The 20,782-nt window shown below is 39.8% G+C and overlaps 1 protein-coding gene and 1 pseudogene across 2 annotated transcripts; both read right to left on the reverse strand.

The window, feature by feature from the left end:
- Positions 1–327: 327 nt before the first annotated feature.
- On the reverse strand, positions 328–9,054 carry LOC137725671 (uncharacterized; annotated as a pseudogene). Its single transcript, XR_015963098.1, has 11 exons — positions 8,913–9,054; positions 7,627–8,200; positions 6,951–7,295; positions 6,754–6,869; positions 6,339–6,546; positions 5,719–6,242; positions 5,343–5,594; positions 5,039–5,230; positions 4,880–4,954; positions 2,235–4,751; positions 328–1,122 (listed from the first exon to the last, which is right to left on the reverse strand). The product of XR_015963098.1 is annotated as an uncharacterized LOC137725671 (transcript).
- On the reverse strand, positions 8,792–12,419 carry LOC137725670 (pentatricopeptide repeat-containing protein At1g71210, mitochondrial-like). The gene is made up of 2 exons (XM_068464440.2): positions 9,251–12,419; positions 8,792–9,101 (listed from the first exon to the last, which is right to left on the reverse strand). Exon 1 carries the CDS (start codon positions 12,028–12,030, stop codon positions 9,343–9,345), a length of 2,688 nt encoding a protein of 895 aa, XP_068320541.2. The 5' UTR covers positions 12,031–12,419; the 3' UTR covers positions 8,792–9,101; positions 9,251–9,342.
- Between the last annotated feature and the right edge of the window lie 8,363 nt (positions 12,420–20,782).

Consider the following 20,782-nt stretch of genomic DNA (forward strand, 5'->3'; position numbering starts at 1 on the left):
TGTGAGCTCACAGTTTAAAATCGATTTTCATGCCAACATTATAAAACATTCTTTTTCTTGCCAACATTATAAAACATTTTGCCAAAAACATGAAATGGCAAAGAGTCCATGAAAAATCTCACTTTTAAGAGAGAAATCTTCAAATTCATTGAATGGAGAAATTTCACTGGAAATTGCACGATCAGACGTTCAGTTTTGTTCACTTCTCACCCACACTAAAAAGGTGGAAAACAGCTTTGGAGTTAAAAACTCAAATAGAGTATCAAACGGGCTCGAATTGAGCCAACTTTTAGCAATTTTCCTTTTTTCTTCCAGGATTCTGAGACAGGAGCGTAAAGTTATCTCAATACATATTACTTACATAAATACATACATACATACATGCGTGCATGCATACAATACAACACATACATACAATGCATGTCAATTCCTGAAGCAATGCTGTGGTGGTATGATATCCAGTGCAGAATACAAAATATTACAAACCCAAGCTCTATCTCTCTCTCTCCACTCTGGTAGTCTGTTATCCACTCTGGTAGTCTGTTATCGACATATAAGTGCGATCGGGTGGTTGCGCAGAAACAAGTTCTAGATTAGGAACTCGTTTGGATATGCTTTTAAAATGACTGAAAGAGCTTTTGGTAATATTTTTGGAAAAAATCCTTAGTTAAAATGTTAGTAAATTCTGGAAAAACACTTAAAGTGCAAGCACATAATTGGTGTTTCTTGTAGAAAGCACTTAAAGTGCTTTTGAAACCCACAAACATTTTTTCTAAAAACGCTTTCAATCATTTAAAAGCACATCCAAACAAGCCATAAGATTATGATGTCCACAAGAAGTGCATAGCATCCAATTGATTCAACTTTCTGGATTTGAGGGATAATTTGTAAAGCTCCCTCAGTTTGCCAGTATCCACACACCTGTTGAATGCTGAAGCTGGCTGAGAAACCGAAGATTTGCTTGCGCGTGAGGAAAGCGCCATACCCAGCATCTTCTTCAAAAGCATCTGCAACTGATTCCAAAACTTGGCATGTACCTCGAGGTGGTTGGTTTTCGAAGAGTCCAAGTCTGTTTCCGACACATACCATCCTTCAAGCAAGCAAGACAGCTGATTCCAACATCTGGAACACAAGAAACATTTCAGCTCTTCGAGTATTTTAATAACAGAGACAGTAACAGGAAGACGAGAATATATAAACTATGAGTCTATAACTATCTCAATAAAATCATACAAAGTCGTAATATGATGAACTCTCCAAATAAAAAATAGCATAACGTTCAATATGTAGTCAATATAGTCAGTGTACTTAGCAAGACTAACTATGCAACGTAACTATGACATGTATTTATTTAATGATTCAACCCCCAAGAAAAGATGCAAACCAATATACGTTAATTAATTGCAGTATAACTAATTAAAATGTATAGATGGACTCAGTATTGTCACTGCTTGATGTGAAGACTAAGGAAGACAGATGCAGCAGTACAGATAGACAAGAAAAAAGAGGAGTTTGATCAACTTCCGCTAGTCTGAGTACATCATGTCCGATTTTCTTATGGGAGCCAGTGCGAGAATCAAGATCAAATCCCTTGATCAGATCCTAATCAAATCGCACTCCTAACCAACTTAATGTCATGATCCATGATGATAAACGGTACACGTCAGAGAGTCGTTAAGATGAATAAAAAATGTGTCAGCCAGGAATATAAAGGGATAAGATCAAATAAGCTGAAGTTATAAGAGACATAATCTGTTCATGGCTAGTTGTATAGCATTCCCCCTCTTTGCAAAGATCATAAGAGTTCACCAAAAATGAACAAATTCAAGAATAAAATTTCTTTTTATGGAACAAACAAAGGCAAAGGAAGAGGGAAAGGGAGTCGGAAATCTAGAACAACACCAATGGGAAACAAAAAGCAACCAAAATGGCCAAGACACCATGATTTCCAAGCCTATAAAAAGGCAACATGAAGGAATGCAGATCGATAAACTAGGATTCAATTCCCCTTAAAATTCCTAAATTAGCATAAAATCTCAATTTGCAAAGAAAAAGAGCAAAAGAGCATTATGCCTTCATCAAATAATTAACAAATCTAATTTTTCTCATCTAAAATACTTAATTATATTTTGATTTCGCACACAGCTCTACATGTGGTGCAATTCATGCATGCATGTGTATAAGCATTATTTGAAATTCAAAGCATTATGTATAAAGCAAGTTCAAGAACTTACTGCATTTGAGTGTAAACGGCTTGAAAGGCTCAGTGAAAGAGCTGCTCTCTCTATAAGAATAGTTAGGTACATGGTAGGATGCGTTTTTGGGCGATGAAAATCCATGGCCTCTTGCATGTTCCTCTCCGCCAAGGATGCATATTGCTTGACCCGTTGGATAATTGTGTTTTCACCTTTGGATAAGTTGTTTTTCTTATGATCTGGCTCTAAGAATTTCAAACAACAATCCCTTTGGTAGCAAGCCAACTGAAAGTAGGAATATGCAGCCTCCTGTTTCCGCAATTCACCTAATGATTCATAAACAGACAGTGCCTCCCTAATGGCATCATTAGCTGAAATCTCATGCTTTCGTGATTGTTTTCTTGATTTTCTGCCACTAGGACTAGTGAAACCAACATGCACATCTACCATCACTCCAGTTTCATAGACATCAACAGTTGTATCTTCTCTTGCCAAGAGCATTCCAAGCCTCAGATACGTATGAGCAAACTGTGTATATACCTCAGTCCTCAATTTGTTTAATTCAGAGCCAACCTCTTCAACAACAGCATTGAGTTCTACTTTTGCTGCCCCATAATACTTAAGGGACTCACTATATTCTAACTTTGCAGTCTCCAGTGCATGGTTGTATGCGTTATGAAAGATTGGATGCCCCTTGAGACTATCAATCTTTGATACCATCTCTTCTGCCAATGCCCGTCTTCCATGCCCCAAGTTACAGTTTATCAATATGATATTGGTATGATCAGAGACTTCTCTCAATGCTTTTATAGCATCTACAAGAGCAAATTCAGCTTTTTTTAGTTCTTTCCTTTCAAGCCTGTTTCGACCCAGTTCATTGCATACCCACCCTTTCTTTTTCATTATAGATTGTAGTTCTGCAGAACTGGATGGAAGACCACCTAATGTCTTTGAAGCTTCTTCATAACAGCATAGGGCATCTGAAAGTTTGTTTTCAGCATCTGCAACTGCAGGACCACCAAGGTACTTGAATATGCCTCCATTTTTCACTTTCGTTGTTTCTCTCAGAGAACCATTAGATTGGGAGGCCAGTATTGGCCCCATGTCATCCACTCCTAAATTGCCAGATTCCATGTGTTTCACTACAAGCTGATCTGTATTCGAAGATTGTACTATGGTTTTGCCATTTCTCTTTTGGTGTAGATATCCGCAATCAGAAACCTTTCCACTCTCCATTTTTAAACAAAGATTATCATCTTCTGGGTCTCTCAAAAGGGGGAAGGCATTGCTCTTAGCATATGGTCTTTTACTGTATTTCCTGCCAGAACTTACTGAGCCCATATCACCACTACTACTATTTGCACTGCTACCACTGCTTGCCCTATCACTCTGGCAGCTACAATTTACTAGAGAACATGAACTGCAGTTTTGTGTATACTGCCCCAACTTCTTCTTGAGCCTTTTAACTTCTTTGACAACCTCAGATGATACTTGCAACTCTCTAATAGAATATTTTCTCTCCGCTGGTGGAGAGATTGTACTATCCTTAGCCAAATGGAATTCAACATAAACATCTCCAACCAGTGTCCATGCCTTGGCCCAGAAGAGGTAGATGGATGAGAACTGCTCGAAAGAAAGACAACCATGGGTGGAGCTGGAGCTCAGATCTTCCTGACCACTATTAGATGATGTAGTCCTTTTATTTGTATAATCGAATTTTATCGGTGATGAAAAGAAACTATTCATGGAAGAAATGAATTTTGTGTCTTCCAGATGCTGAGGCATTGATCCACATACAGAACAGGCCAATTCTACAACCTTCAATGCTTGATGCAACTGACCCTCCTCCTAATAAGCTTGCCCAAGTGCCAAATACAACCCTCCAAGCAAAAGAACAAGTTTCCACACCTTGTGGTCCAATGTTGATGTCGGAAGCCATTCTCTAATGTCACACACTTCGATACAGTCAGCATCACCACATGCACAAACAGAAAGATTAACAGATGAAGGTGGCCTATCATGGGTTTCACTCTCCTGGTCCATCAACTTGGATTCAATAGTTTGCAGTTGGCGCATCCATCTGAGAGATTTAGTAGCTTGAGAAACATGATGTATTGCAGCTAGCTTATAAGAGATTGGTTCAGCAACAGTTTGAACTACATGTCCGTTTGTTGCAGGCAATTTGCAAACTGCAGAGCTTTCAATACCAGAGGAATTTGGTACAGCTTCTGTCAAATCTCCGGAGTCCATGCTACCTTCTGTTATCAATTTTCTTGGAGAATATGCATTTGCTTCTAAAGTCATCTTTACTGAAGCTTCAGTTACTAAATCTTCAACATTTTGACCATCATCATACAATTTCTCCTCTCCCACCAGGCGGGATTGTTCATGGACTGTCGATTCAGAAATGCTACTTAAAAAGTCCAAAGAATCTTCTTCAGCATCAGTAACGGTAAGTTCGCATTCTACAGGCAGATCATCAGACGCTAATTCCAGCTCTTCATTGTGGTTCAAAATAAGCCTCGCAAATTGTTCATGTGCAGATGCACGCACAACCTATTCAGCAGTATATCAATTACGGTTATCATTTCATTTCTGTGACTTAATTGATTTTGACAAACATCCTGAACTGGTAACCAATCAAATAAAAAGAAAACAAAAAACATTAGTTCATAACACAGTACCAGATGATCTGGCGCATCTAGGAATTCTAAACATTTTTGGAAGAACCTTGCACACTTTGCCATATTATTTGGAGCCTGCAGGTATTCCAAATGGATTAGTAATAACTAAAAAGGGAACAAAGGAAGGTACAGAATAAAGTAGTCAAAATTCTTCCACACCACTGATAGTGAAAGCCTGTGAGCACTTTGATACAAGAGAGTCCCCAATGAATACAGAGAATCACTTCTTCCTCGATGCAATAGAGAAGGAAGGGAGCTTGAGCTATCATCACAATCATTAGAAGAACAGTTCTTGGGAATAACAGAAAGATCGAAGAGTTGAATGACATCTTCCCCAGCATTTTTATACAGCTGAAATTTTGAAGATATCATGAATATTATTATGGGAATTGCAAAAATAAAACTGCAAAAAGAAAGGGCAAATGGAAAATTAGTTTAACATAAAATTAAATCACATCAGTACCCAATAAGCTCCAGGATCTTGCTTGCAGTTTTCTTGAAGGAACCTCAAAACAGAAAGGCCGTTTTGCTGCACCACATCAGGATGAAAAGCAGGAGCGCCTTCCTCAGAGATCCCTCTTAGTAGAAATATATCATCTGTTTTCAAAAGCTCGTATCCCTGCACTACACCGTTTTCATGATAACAAATGGCCATCTCAGGCACACTTGCCATGACATTGTCAAGCCAGGCTTCAAGCCAAGTTAATGGTGTAACCTGCCAATAAGATTAATAAAAAGGAAAAAACACATAAACAAACAAAACGAGGAAAACAGTTATTATGCAAACAAAAAAATGGAGGGGAAAGAACAGGACAAAAATTTTGGTACGCCACTTCAACCTGTCGTGACACATCCCAGAGATGCAAGCTAACAGCAACATATTTTTCATTACTGAACAGAAGCAAGTCACTTCCTATGAGGATGCGGAAATTGTGAAATTGCCAAAATAAAACCCTTAGAAACCCATCGTTACCAGCTCTTCTATGTTTTTCAGACTCTTGTATTGAGCTTCTGGACTTCTCGCCAACTAGTGAAGCCTTTTTTACAGGATTGCGCCCCTTATTTTTATTATCCTTCTTATTTGCCAAAAAGAAATCATCGCTCTTAACCTGTGCATAGTCTGAACGATCTGATTTTCCACCCAGAGCAACATCATCATGCTGTCCCACAAAGTGAGTATTTGCCCCAGGAAAGAACAGAGGAGTTTGATTGCTCTTGTGATAGGACATGATGAGTTGGCGGGCAATCACAAGCTTCCATCCGAACAGAATGCATAGCAAAATTCAAAAACAAAGACTGATCTGCACCTTTTGATTGACTTTTACTTCTTCTTATTAACTTTTCCCCCTCTTCAATGTCAGGCCTACACTTGAGAAAAGGATCAGATAAGACTTTCGTTTCTTCCTAAATTTTATAAAATACAGGTTAAATAGAATATCAATTAGCAGGCTATACACACCCAGTATTGAGAACAAGCGTCTGTCCGACACGCTGAACTGCAATTGATAGTCGAGCCTTGGAATACGGCATTTTGAAGATCTGCTTCAGAATGTCAGCTGGAGCAATGACGTCGATCTCATCCCCATAGTCAACCAATCCAGACACCGCAAGGGCCTCGCATTTTCTAGTGAGATTTGATGTAACAGTGCCACCATCCCAAGCTATATCTGTCAACTCAGATGATACCATATCCATACCATGTTTGTTACAGTTTCGAAATCAGAAGCCAAAAATAATTCTAAATGTATCAAGCTAAAAAACCCTCGAATTATTTCAAAATTACTACCATCCACATACCCTATATAAAATTCTAATATCAAAAACTAGAAAGGGGAAATATTATTAAACTAAAACTGAAAGAGAAGTGAGCATACCTCGGCCGGCCTTGGAGTGCACGGCAGCAATGGGAAGAACTTTGTCCGGCGGAAAGAGCGGCGGGCTCTTGAGGTCGGTCTCTGTCGGAAGCATTCGATACCGCGGAGCACTCACTCTGAAAATTCACAAACAAAATCAATGCAAACTGAAACAACTGTAGAGAGACAGAGATAGATGGAGAGAGAGGCGTACGGACCTTTGGTGGGAGGGAATGAGAGCGGAATCGAAAGAGTGGAAGGCTTTGTCGGTGGGAACAGGGATGGAGCCGCAGAGGAAGCCGACGGGGTTCGGCCTTTCGATTTCTAACTTGCCGATGCACTGAAGCTCTCGAGAGCCATCGGAGCTCGACGGTGCCGATGAGGCCCCTGATTTCTCCATTGCTGTTCAGTTTGCTAAGCTAGGGTTTCAATTCAATCTAAATTTTGGATTTGCCTTCCTTCTCAAAATTTGGTAGACTCTCTGTTAATAAGGTTGCTTCTCTTTCTTCTGGAAACTTCACTCAGATCAACTGCAACTCCTGATGGACGCGAGAGCTATTCGACTATTGCGCAAAAAAATTATCGTTGCTCCAATTTTTTTATATTTAAAAATAAAAATACATTGATGTGATCAATATGCTAGTGAATATAATATTGAGTTTCTAAGCCACTTAGTAACACGCTCAGTGGTATTCCTCTTCACTTCACTTGTAAGTGAGAGGTTTTAGGTTCGATTATCGCCAAAGGCGAATTTGAACCAAATTATTAATAGCTCATTATTATGAGGCTAAACCCAACCATCTTCCACTTGGTTGCAGATCATATTGTTTGTTCAAACAAATAAAAATAAATAAATAAGCATTTACATACAAAGAGATACTAAAGATCATTTACCTATCATGGTGGGTGTTATTTGTTGGGAGATATGGAAGGAAAGGTGTAATGCCTTTTTCAAGGACTCTGATGTAATAGCAAAGCTAAGGAGAATCTCCCTCTCTATTGCAGAGATGCTTGAACATCGGTACAGAGTGACGAGGGCTCCTGCCGCCACTAGAAGAAATGCGATTTGTACCCCTCCCACACCCTCTTTTGTTAAAATAAATGTAGATGACGCATGGAAATCATCGTCCAATCGAATCTTCTCATATCATATGTCGAGGAAACTGAAGCAGAGGCTGCACTTGCAAAACGTCACATGAGGGAGCTTGATGTGTAACGTTGCTTTGCTCTATTGTTCATTTCTTTTGCCATATCAGCAGTTTTAATGAGAATCTCACTAGACCAAGAAAACGCTTGTGCAGCTAACTTCAACGTTTACACCTATCTAAGCATAAGACGGCCTCATTGTCCACACAATGCATATATTAATGAATGAACCCGTGTCAACAATCAGTGCATTGAATGAGGATATTCTTCGAGTTGTCCATAAACTGCGAACTTTGGCAGTATCCGACACTTGGGACGAAGCCTAGAAAAGGGGGGTGAAGGAAAGAAATGTTGAAGGTAAACATTATACAAGGCAAACAAAATGAAGATTTAATCTCAGACAATAAGACACAAGACCACAACTTAATCAACGACTAAGATTACTTCAACTCATCAGACTCTAGCGTTTTGTGGATTCAATCATTTACTCTCTCGTTTATAATCTGAGAAACTCTATCATCCAGCTATAAGTATTACCTAATAACAAACACAGATATATCCTGTTTTCTTATTTTCGCTCGGCCTAGACTTCAAGTTGCATTGCTGATGAGGACTAGCTAGTTTGTGGACGACATGAAAATTTTTACAGGCATTTATGCAGCTAGCACATTAGGTTATGAGGACTTCAAATGCAAGAAACAAACACGAATACAGACACATTCACTTTAAAATCAAAATGCTCATCTTTTTACATCTGGTTTGAGAACCCAGCTGGTTTATGGATTTTTTAAGAAACGGATTTTCAGATTCTTCTTCTGCACTAAAATATCTCCGTCTCATGTCGAATATCTCAAACCACAAGGTTAATCAGCAGAGCAGGTAATGTAAAAATAAAAGAGCACAAAGCAGCAAGTGAAAACAAACCAGAGAAGCAGACACAACAGAATCCCATTGCATGTTGTTTCTTCCATTGGAAGCGGACAGATATATCTCAGGTGTTCAAAGTAGAGGTACACTGGAATAAAAAAACTAACCGGCAATCATCAGAAAAGCACCAATGTCGACGTCTTCATTTTCCTTCTTTTTCTTGCTCTCTAGTTATTTATATCAATATATACCACATTCTTTCCACCCATAACTTTCGAATTTCCATGTTGATACAAAGCAAGAAATTAAAATCTTGCATGCTTGGAATCACGACTTTTCTTAACCAAATTAAATTTCTGCATCCAAACCCGATGTAAGTATTGAATATAGATTAATTTATTTCAAATTAAATTACACATAAATCATACATCATTATATCTTTCCTCAGCAGTAAATTAGAAGTTACACATAAATCTAAATACTCCATCTGAACAAAAAATCTTACCACAGTATGAAATATATTATCATGCAGCAAAACTTGTGTAATGTCTATCAGATGCCAGACATTGGAGCACTAGTGACTTTAATGAAATCCAATTAAAGGAGTAGATTTGTGCGCCTTGTTGGATAAAACCCTTTCCGGTACATCACTTCTACCCATCTCTTTGCCTCAGATGTCCTCCCATGTTTAAGAAAACCTTGTACTATGGCGTCATAAGTCCAACGATTAGGCTCGTAACCTTTCTGGCACATCTTATCGAACAAAGCACAAGCATGCTCCATGTTGCTCTGGCTTAGTCTTCTAATCAACATATTGTGTGTGAACACATCTAGCGGAAAGCACTTTTCAATTACTTCTTCCAAATTCCCAATATCTTGGCTCACCTGAATACGACCAGAAAATGCACCAATGAGCAGACCAAGCATTGAACAACCAGACATCTCATTCTGCTCCTCTCTCAGCCGTACCCAAGAATTGTAGAGCTCTGGAGTTTTCAGAGAATGCAATAGAAGTATGTTACCAGTAAAGGATGTAATATGGCGGCCAACTTTCTCCAAGTCATTTATGAGATTTACTGCCATATCAAATTCTTTATTCCAGCACAGCAACTGTATCAGAAACTCGTAACAGTCATCGCTTGGAACGACTCCCTTCTCTTTCATTTCCATCAAGAAGTTAACTGCAATTTCTGCCTTTTGGGCTTTGCATAGACCAACGATCAGGGCGCTGTATAGCCTTCTCCCCAACACCTTTCTTCTCTCGTGCAGATCATTGAAGAAGTTCAAAGCATCCGAAATCCGTTCACCCTTCAAATAACTCTGCAACATAATAACATCAGATCTCAAATTGGGCTGAATTCCACTCCGCTGCATCATCTCATATACTTGTCTAGCCAGATCGGGCCTTTTGGCATACCCAGCTCCGTAGATGAAAAAGTTGTATACATCACAGCTGGGTTCCCTACAAGACAACTGCATCTCCAACAAATTAAAAAATTGCTCATCTGGATTTTCCATATCACATAGACAACAAATTACATCTTTGAACAGCTTGCGAGTCGGTAAGTGACCCTTTTCTTGCATTTCAATCAGAAGTCTGGCAGCAATATCCCCCTTGCTCAACCCGTTAAAACCATTTATCAAGCTAAAGTATCTACTCTTTGTAGAACCCTTGTTAATTCTATTGAGTTCCCCATGTATCAAATACGCGTCTTCTACCCTCTTAGTTCTGCAAAGAGTTGTAATGAACTTATCATATGTGGAGTTACTTGGCATAAAGTTCCGCTCTAGGGCGAAGGTAACCAACTCTTTCATCTTCTCGAGCTTTCCCTCTCGGCACAATGAGTCTGCCAGAATAGAAAACGTTTTCCTTCCTGTAAAATAACCTTGTTCCACAGAATGCTTCATAACTCGATACGCTTCGTCAATGCTACCTTCCCCACAGAAAACATTGATCAAATAGTTGTAAACCATACTATTAGGCGTGAGCCGAAACTCGGATCTCGAATTATATAACTCAAGTGCGACATCCACCATCCCCGCTTTGCAAAAGAAGCACAAGGCAGCATTCATGGTGACCTTATCAGGGGATATCTTATTCTCCTTCATCTCCATCAGCAAATCACAAACCTCCTCAAGGTGATCCTCTTTCAGAAGGCTACATATCAAAGTATTGTACCTAAAAGCATCGGGCACATATCCTTCCAACGACTTCTTTTTCTGAAAAAACTCCAATGCTCCATCCAACCTCCCAGCCTGAACAAGATCGCGTATCCACACACCATAAGCACTCTCCATGAGAGCCACCCCCAAGTCCCGAAACTCCTCGACTAATTCACCAGCCTGCTGGAACTTCTTATGCTTACAAAGGGCGTCCACAAGGACACTGACTGCATGCCCGGTGACGGGCTTGCCGTCAGACACCAATTGGCGCAAATAGGCTTCAGCTTGATCGAGCAACTTCTGCTTACACAACCACTTGAGCATGATGGAATGGGTGATTTCGTTCTCAAAACCCCTCAAAGAAATCTGCTTGGCAATGACCTGAACGGCATCAAAGCAACTCTCCTCCACCAAAGCATTCAAAAGGACATGGTAGGCAAAGGAATCCAGGTCCAGACCATGGAAGCGCATTTTACCAAACAGTTGGAGAGCAATGTCGGGCTTGCCGGCGACAGCGTAGCCCATGACCAGCGTGTCGTGAAATCGGACGGTGTGGGCGTACCTCTGCTTGCTGTAGGTGGAGAGGACGTCGAGCATAAGGGACATGAGCTTGGCCTTGGAAAGGATCTTGAAGATGGCGTTGAAGGTGGCGCGGGTGTGGTGGAAGCCGGGCTGGCGGCCGGCCCAGTCGAAGAACTTGAGGCAGGAGAGGACGTCATGGTCGTTGCTGCCGTAGCGTAGGACCTCGAGGACGAAGGACTCCGAGAGGCGGACGCTGAGATGGGAGAGGACCAAGACGTCGTCGTCGGTGGAGGATTTGAGGATGAGGAAGATGTGGTCGAATAAGGCGTCGTTGCGGGTGTTGAACCATTCTTTGAAAGAGAGGACCACGTCCCTTGCCGGAGTCAAGCGAGCTGAGGTTGAAAAAGGAGCGGGGGTAGGGGGAGCGTTGGGGCCGAAACTGAAGGAACAACAACCGCTAATGCTGCTGGTTCTGGTGGCAGCAGCGGCGGCGGTAGTGGTGAGAAGAAAAGTGGCATCGAGGATGGCGGTGGAGGAGCAGCAGAGGGAGCAGTTGGTATTGGCCTTGGATTTGGCTAGATTTCTGAGTGAAATAAGCATAATTACGACCGTATTATTAATTTAATTGGAAGAGTAGGAGGAGGAGGATTCAGGGTAGTGAGTGAGGGTTCAGCCACATTTGCGAAACCTCGTCGATATTGTCGATAGCGTAGCTCCTGCCGCCTCCGCCTCCGCTGCCGCCGAACCCCAGCGCAGGCACAATTGGTTTCCCTCTTCCGTTTGCCAGTTTGCCGGTCCTGGTTAAAAAAGGACAGGGTTTATAAGCATTGGAAATTACCAAGATGCCACTTGAGGATTTGATGAGCGGAAGAAGCTAGCATAGCAAAAATGTCAACGGTTAATGTTTCAAAAGAAAGGGAATTCCAGCAGCGACGGCGTCGTATTGAGCCTGAAGCAAGCACGAAAGTAGACATGCGCAATGCAGAATGCAGATCCACGGAGGACCGGCTCCGAGTACCCCTAGTTAGTTTTGCTAGACATACACTAGTTTCAATCATAACCGTTAACCATTGCAAGATAGACATCCGATGGTTCAGACTAGATTATACCAATTATTATTTTATGAGACACTTTCTTTCTTTAGAGAATAACTTTATAAGTAGACAAGTTCCGATCGCTAAAATATATCGTACGCTAAACTTTTTGCCTTCACTATTTCATCCAAGAGAGTACTCCCAGAGTAATGTAAGACAACCTCAGCATTTCGGTGCTACCTTATACACGGGTCAATCCCACGAGCTATCCATTCGCTTCATCTATCCTTAGGAACATGGATTTGAATTTCCCTCTAGTACAACCTTTCTACTACAGGTTCGCTACTCGATTTATTTGCTTTCCACTTTCAAGAAAGAGTAAAACATTCGTGTCAAATAATTTCTTGAAATACATACAACAATACAATCATTTGTCACCACAAATGCACTTGTTCTTCACCCACACACCCATAAAACTAACTTACTGAAAGGGAATAGTTACCGCCAATACCAAATAGTAATCCGCACTCCTCCAAAAACAATTTCTCCTTATTTTCGCACCATGAGTGCTAGATAACTTTTTTGAGTTCATACTCTCTGTTAAAATTATAAAATTCAAAAAGCATATGCACACTGTGAATGCAAATTTTCATCTTCTTCTTCTTGAACGAAAATACATCTGCAAAACAATTAAAACTTAAGATCAAAGCAAAGAGCCACATGCACCATGATGAATAGGGGGCTTTGCCCGAAGAGTCTCCAATACCAAAGTTAGAATTTGAGAGAGAAAGTGTTTAGAAAATTTTAAGAGAATAATGAACTTAGGTTTTTTGAGAAATGTGGGGCTATATATAGGGATGTAGCCGGCCCTATTTGGAGAAATAAGGATTGGCCACTTATGGTTGAACTTGCTCTAATTGCAAGATATTATGTCAAATAATATCTTGCAATTAATTTGGTAATTAATCCCAATTTGAAAAGAATAATTGGGAGTTACCTTGTGGATGAGGATTTGATAAGGAGTGATGAGAGGGTTTTAAATAAATATCATTGTAAAAGTGGTTGTAAATAGATTTTCACATGTAAATAATGTTGCTTATCGTATGAGTTTAGTCCCCCCTGCATATTTTATATGGTTTTAAAACTCATAGGCGCGCACCATTTCTTGTTAAAACTTAAATCTAAGGGTTGAATTGCAAACTCAAGCATTTCCTTGTAAATAAAAAATAATAATAATCCTTGACAAAAAATTTACAGAACACAGAAAGTAAAATCAATGGTGACTAATTATACATGAAAATGAAAGAATAAACCGGATTAAGCCATCCAAAAAGGAAAAGTAATACCACCATAGCGATTGCAGGGTTGGGGGAAGCAAAGAGCAAGGAGAAATAAGGAGGTGCCCTCCGGATGCGCAAAAAAATAGAAATGATTTCTGGGGTTGGATGGGGTGTGCAGGCTGGCGGACTTGCTGGGGAATTGTTTTTTGTTCGAATTGGAGTCGAGGAGGAACATAGAGGAGGAGGAAATAGAGTTTTCTCGCTGTGCTGTCGAAGAGAGTGAATGACTAAGAACAAAAGTAAATCTTAGAAGATGAATAAGAACGGAAAAGGCGTTTCTAGGTTGGCCTCCTATGAAATTGGGTAGTATGGAAAGCAAAGGCAGACTTAAATAATTATCAATGTCGTTGAATAATTAAAACAAAGGAAAACTAATGAAAAAAACTTAAAAACTTTGAGTTTTAACGATAAGGACAAAATAAAATGTAAAATGAATAGTACTAGGATTGACTTTATAGTGTAAAAATATGATTTTTCGTTAAAGTGAACAGTACCGGGAGTATTTAGAAATATGAAATTTTACCTCATGTGAAGCTTCCGAAATATTGATATCGTGTTCAATTCGCTAATTTTTTTCTCAATCAATGTGTTTATAGTTAGAATTTTATTCAACAATGGAGTGGAGGGTGAAAAGGGTTTTGATAATTAAAGAAGATAAATAATACGTTAAAAGTTATTTGGGATGTATTTAGAAATTTTTTATTTTCTTTAAACTTGATAAGGTGGAAATTATCATAGCATAGTAGGTTACATAATACTCAATTGCTGAGCTAATCCAATATTGATGGCAACCCTAATAGATTCCCATATGAACCAACATTGAGCGGCTCAGATGCTCATTTCTCCCACTTCAAAACCTAAGCGCCGTTTCCTTCTTCATCTCTGCCAAAATCAAATTAAATCCTCAAAAGTCCTCATCAAACCCAATGGATATTGTGAAGACGTTCTGCCGCAAGTGAATATGCAGCCAATGGATACTGCGAGGAAGGTTTTTAAAATACTTTTGCAGTCTTAAACCTGACGTAAATAAACTGTATTATTTCAAAATTTTAGAATACACATTAATTCTTTTCAGAGAATGAATCATGATTTTCTTTATTGATATATGTTTTAACAAACACTGGAAGCATATCGTGTCTACATACAAATACAACAAAAGCCCGAATGTAAATTACTCAGTTGGCATAATTGTCCTTGTTGTCCAACCCGTTTACATGGGTTTAGAAAACTGAAGCCCGGGATATATATATGCTCTAGGAAGTGGATCGAAATAGGTAATTGAGTATTTTGTTAGAGCATTGGAATAGAGAGTAAGAGGATTATCTCATTCGATATCATTGGTTATAAAATTGAGGATTTGGAGTTAACGACTAGTGTGAATGAGGTAAAAACACGAGTTTGGCTTGACTTTGAAGGCTCTGCTTTATCCGATAAGTTTACTGCAACTCCATTTAGAGGTTAGTCTAGTTATTTTTTATTTTATTTTTTTACTTAACTTTGAATCAATTGAGACATAATTTCTGAGTATATTTGAAAATTTTCTTGTATCAGTTTGCACTATTAAAACGGATGAAAAACATTTAATTGAAGGGTGTAGTTTTCTTAGACTCCACTTTTAGTTTTACCTCGACCAATATGACGAGCGATCAGTTTATCTAGTATATCCGAAGATCCTCGTGCGGAAAGATCACGGCCACCACATTGTCAAAACATTGTAAGTAGGGCTGGGTTCGGTTTGTTTCGGTTCGGTTTTTTCTCAAAACCGAAACCGAACCGAAATTTCGGTTCGGTTCAATTTTTTTTCGGTTCGGTTTTTTTTTGGTTCGGTTTTTTTCGGTTCGGTTTCGGTTTTTTTCGGTTTTTTTTTTTTTTTTTTTTTTTTGTCTCCCTCCAAAATTATTAAAAAAAAAAAAGGAAATATGAAAGTTCACATTCATATTAATAGGCCAGGCGGAATGAAAAATAAGGAGGAGGAGGGTTAGGGTTAAAGTTAAGGGTTTTGTTAAAAAGATTAAAAAATTAAATTTTTTTCGGTTTTTTTTTTTTTTTTTTTTTGTGTCTCCCTCCAAAATTATTAAAAAAAAAAAAGGAAATATGAAAGTTCACATTCATATTAATAGGCCAGGCGGAATGAAAAATAAGGAGGAGGAGGGTTAGGGTTAAAGTTAAGGGTTTTGTTAAAAAGATTAAAAAATTAAAAAAAATCTCACAAATCCTGGAGGCATGAGGGTTCGAACCCATGCCTCCATGCTTGTAAAGTTTCACTGAAACCAACTTGGCAACAGGTTCTGTTTTGTTATGATTGTATGACTAAACTATTTATAAATATTCAAAAAAATTATATATATATATCGGTTCGGTTCGGTTCGGTTCGGTTTCCGAGCCTCAAAAACCGAAACCGAACCGGTCAGTTTCGGTTCGGTTTTTTTTTCGGTTCGGTTTTTTTCGGTCTCGGTCCGGTTCGGTTTTCGGTTTTTTTCGGTTTTCGGTTTTTTGAACCCACCCCTAATCGTAAGTTATACATTTTTTGTTGTCTTTTTTTTAATGAGGCTTATGTTAGCATGTTCTTTTTTTTCGAACTTTGTGACCTAAACCTTGTATAATTTGTTTGCCGGCACTGCAAGCTTGGAAATTTTGAATTGAAAAGATTTAAATACAATAATATTGCATTGTTAGTGTTTATGGATGTTTTGTTTCCAATTTGTCAAATTTTGCATTATCAGTGTCCAAAATTTGCATTGTTAGTGGTATACAACTCTAGCTGATTTTCTACACTGTTGGAGGGTTAGGCATGTGTAGCTGCATCTAATAATCGGTTCCTCCCTGTTTGGAGAGATCAAACCGAAACTAAAAAAGGATTCGGAACCACAAATGCATTAATCGTTTTGAACGATGCGCTAGTCGGGGCGCGGACTCGAGATGTAAGATGATTTGCCATTTTTTACTGTATATATTTTTTTGTGATGAGATCCAGATGTCGGTATGATGCTTTTGGTTTTTGTTTTTAGGGTTTCTTTGTGATGAGGGAGATTATTTGTAATTTTCATATGTGATTATTTGTTTTTAAATATTAATACTGTGTTTTTGTTTTTTGCAATATCTGAGTTTCTGGCCATGGTTGCCTCTGTACAACTCTCAACAAAATGTGCTAGAATTACCCTTTTAACTAATCTCCATAACCATATGTACATGTTTTGAGTTTGAGGAAACATATTGGACAAAAATTGTTGTTTTTCCTTTCTGCATATGGGAGAATTACCCTTTAATTAGTTTCATATCCCTAATTTTGTTTGTTTTGATGAAGAAACGAACTTGCTATACCTAATTAGTTTCATACCTTATTTTATTTTTGTTTTAATTAGTTTCACAATTAAGTGTCTTGCGTGCAAGTTTTTTTAATTTGAAATTAAGAAAGCTATGTTGCTCCCTTAGTTTGGCTAAGTTTGTGATTAGTTTGAATGAGATTGAGAATACAAAGTAATTAAAATGATATCATGTATATGTTATTAATTTGTGAACATTTCCGCAAACAAAATAGAAGATGCAGGTGAGAAGAAAGAAGAAGAGGCTTTGGATGATTCTATGACTCAACTACAACTTAAGAATGCCCCGCCTACTTTAAAGAAAAAGAAGAAACGTCGCCGTACTTCCAAGTGTTCAGTTTGCCTTTAGAAGGGCTGTAACGAAAGCGTGTGCCCCTATTGGTCGAGGATCCCGCCTGGCGAGACTACTGTTGGTGAGGGCTAAGAACTAGCTTGTAGGAGCTGTATTCGCGAGGATAATATGTGTTGGCACAATATGTCATATGCTCGCGCCATTTTCTGTGTTAATTATGGCCACAGTTTTCTTGACTACCTGATTCCAGGCAAGACGTAGACGAAGTGACTTACCACCTGCCTATATCGCACAAGTCATCCGACTCATCCGTTGTTTAGCAATGACTGCATATGAGCCTGCTGAAGCTGAGGATTTCCTGGAGTCTTGCTTAATTTTCTGCTCATCCCAATCCCAATCCCATACTCTAATCAAAGGCTGAAGTGAATCCTTGAGAGATATCAACTAACCTAAACGCTATTGACTCGTCAATGAGGCTCAAATATTAATAGCAGATGGCAATTACAGCCTATTTTTCAATCAAGTTAAAAGTGTTACCAAGGATTCTGAGATTGTGTGACATACAAATTTGGTATCAGCGGAGTTGTGTTTTTCACTTTTGGTTCCACCACTTCCCCAATGGCCCAGATTCCACCACCTTTCACGTTATACAAGCGGTGCACGAATTCCTTTTTCACCTTTCCGGAAGAAGATAACTGCTAGATCACGGATGAATTTGCATGTCCAAAACCAACTATCCCATCAACTGCCGCGGGAGATCTACCCAGATTCCCAGATTGTTTAGCTCCACACCTGTTCCACAAGAGATGCAGCTTAATACACACAAAAAGAGCATATAGCAACAACGAAGTATGCAAACTCATAGTAAACCAACTCAAAATGTAATCTAGTTTTGTATCTCATATTATGCTAGTTTTAGTATGACAATTGCGCAAAACTCACTCGAATACTACAATCCTTTTTGGAAGGATGCTCTAGATATCGAGTTGTTGCATTCGACTATCTTTGCCTTATTTACTTTGAACCTCTTCACATAGTCGCGAAGCGACTTCTTTGGGTTCTTCTTGAAGTTGAACAAATGGCCGGACTTCTTCTTGATCGAGTTATAGGATGAATATTCTTTGGTGAAAACCAAAGAAAGTTCATGGAAACTCCGGATGGATTGTGGGAGCAGGGTATGGAACCAATCTTGCACCTCGTCTTGTAAAGTGGTGCGGCATGCTAAATTTGCGTGGATGCTTTGCATGCTCAATCTCGTCCGTGAAGGATGACCTGCTTATGTTGGTCATGTCTCATCGTAGTGCCTCATCAGTGACTTCGTTGTGTTGGAAATCATGCAATTGCTCAGTCAGGAGCCTCTCTACTTCTTCCTGAATTTATCTTTGTTAGGGTAGCGGAGCTCTCAGCTGCCCCCAGTCGTGACCTATTGGTCTAGGCTACCCTTCTATGTGTCCGGCTGGTCTATGTTGCAACTGCTATGCATGTGGTTCGTTCATAGTAGGCGAGCGAATTTCACGTAGGCTAGTAGTTGAACTTGAGTCAGATTGAGTGATTGCTTCTCTTCATCCACCATACTACCTACTCCGATGTGAGGTGGATGATGCTCTTTGTGGGCCTAGCCGTGAATAAACACTTTGCTTGGAAGGTTGCTTATGTTGATTATCGAAGTGTGGCCCCAAAAGTGAATGTATGCTCGTTTGTGGGCCTAACTGAAAGTGCACGCTCATCCGCGCACTAAGACGAGAGTATACGTTATCTCGGGGGCCCAGTCGGGAGTGTACACTGCCAGAACGCTCGGTTCATGACTAGTTGAGTGGCTGCTTGCCGGGATGCTGCTGGAGAGGTTCTTCGTTTGCCCTTGTCCTACTTCGGGACACCTTGTCTGGGGCACGTTGCATCTCGGTGCGCTACAAGAGCTGATTCACCAAGGTCGTCTGTTATGCGAGGGTGCTTATTCACCATTTGGGTTGGAAGAGCTTAGAAGGTATGCATTTTTTGAGTAATGGAACTGTAATGGACTCTGGGCGCGAGATTTGAGTTGGGATATGTTAAATTTGCAGAGAAATATGATGAAAATACCCTCGATTCAATTGTCGGCCCAAAAATCTGAAGCAGGGATGGTTGAACCAGTCTTGGACCAGTTTGGGCTACTTGGAAGGCCACTGGAGTGGGCTACTTCGCATACAGCGCATGTGGGTGCTGGGCTTGGGCTCGGCTCAGGATCGCACTGGGTTCGCGTTGGGTCACAGCTTGGGCCTGCTCACCTTGGGCTTATGCCCGTGTAGGCTGGAATGACGTGCCTTGGGCCTGCTGGTCTTGGGCTCACGCTGGCCTTGGGCCGGCTGTTGCTAGGTGGCCTGCTCATAGTGGATAGTGGGCTTGCCGAGGGTCGCTGTCGTGGTTGCTACCACGGTGGCTGCCACGGTGGTGCCTCGTGGGGGTGGTGCCACTCCACTCATAGTCGTGTTGAGCCTTGTGGATCATCATGGTCCAAATCCTTGAACGTAGGAAGTTCCGTTCATTGTGGTTTCCGAATTTCTAGCCATTGTACTTTTCTTTTATGTTTTATCAAAGAATTTTTATAAAAAAAATATAAGAATAAGAATGTACGAAAATCTACAAATGAACAAGAAATGAGAAACTTTGAATGCGAGAGTTCTTCAAGCGTGTGAATCAAGACTCTCAATGAAAGCACCAATTTGTAGATGCAAATTTCCGCCTTCTTTTTCTTAGACGAAAATGCACCTGCAAAACAATTAACACTTAAGATCAATGCCAAGAGCCTCACGCGTCCACGATGAATGGGAAGGGTTTTGGCCGAAGAGTCTTCAATGCCAAAATTAGAATTTGAGAGAGAAAGTGTTTAGAGAATTTTAGGAGAATAATGAACTTAGGTTTTTGGAGAAATGTGAGGCCATATATAGGGGTGTGGCCGGCCCTATTTGGAGAAATAGGACCGACCACTTATGGTGGAATTCTTGCTCTAATTGCAAGATATTATGTCAAATAATATCTTGCAATTAATTTTGTAATTAATCCCAATTTGAAAAGAATAATTAGAAGTTACCTTTGGGTGAGGGTTTGATGAGGCATGATCAGAGGGTTTTGAATAAATACCATTTTCATCACCTTTGACATCGATTGAGCCATTATTGTCTGTTGCATGCACGTGAGAATCCCGGTGTGCCTTAAATGTAATTTTATCTTTTTACCCAAAAGTCCACGTATCGCCTTTATAATTTTCTTGATTATTTTTTGCTCCACACACACGTGTCAAATTGTGATTTATGCTTTGAAAAATGAATCACCCCAGGAGTCGGATAACATTTCCCCCCCCCCCCCCCCCCCCCCCCCCCAACTGAA

This window comes from Pyrus communis, chromosome 5 (assembly GCF_041283825.1).
Source record: "Pyrus communis isolate YQ-2024b chromosome 5, ASM4128382v1, whole genome shotgun sequence".
NCBI lineage: Eukaryota > Viridiplantae > Streptophyta > Magnoliopsida > Rosales > Rosaceae > Pyrus > Pyrus communis.

Excerpts from the sequence above, each read along its gene's own strand:
- LOC137725670 (XM_068464440.2), bottom strand. The coding sequence starts at position 12,030 with ATGCTTATTTCACTCAGAAATCTAGCCAAATCCAAGGCCAATACCAAC.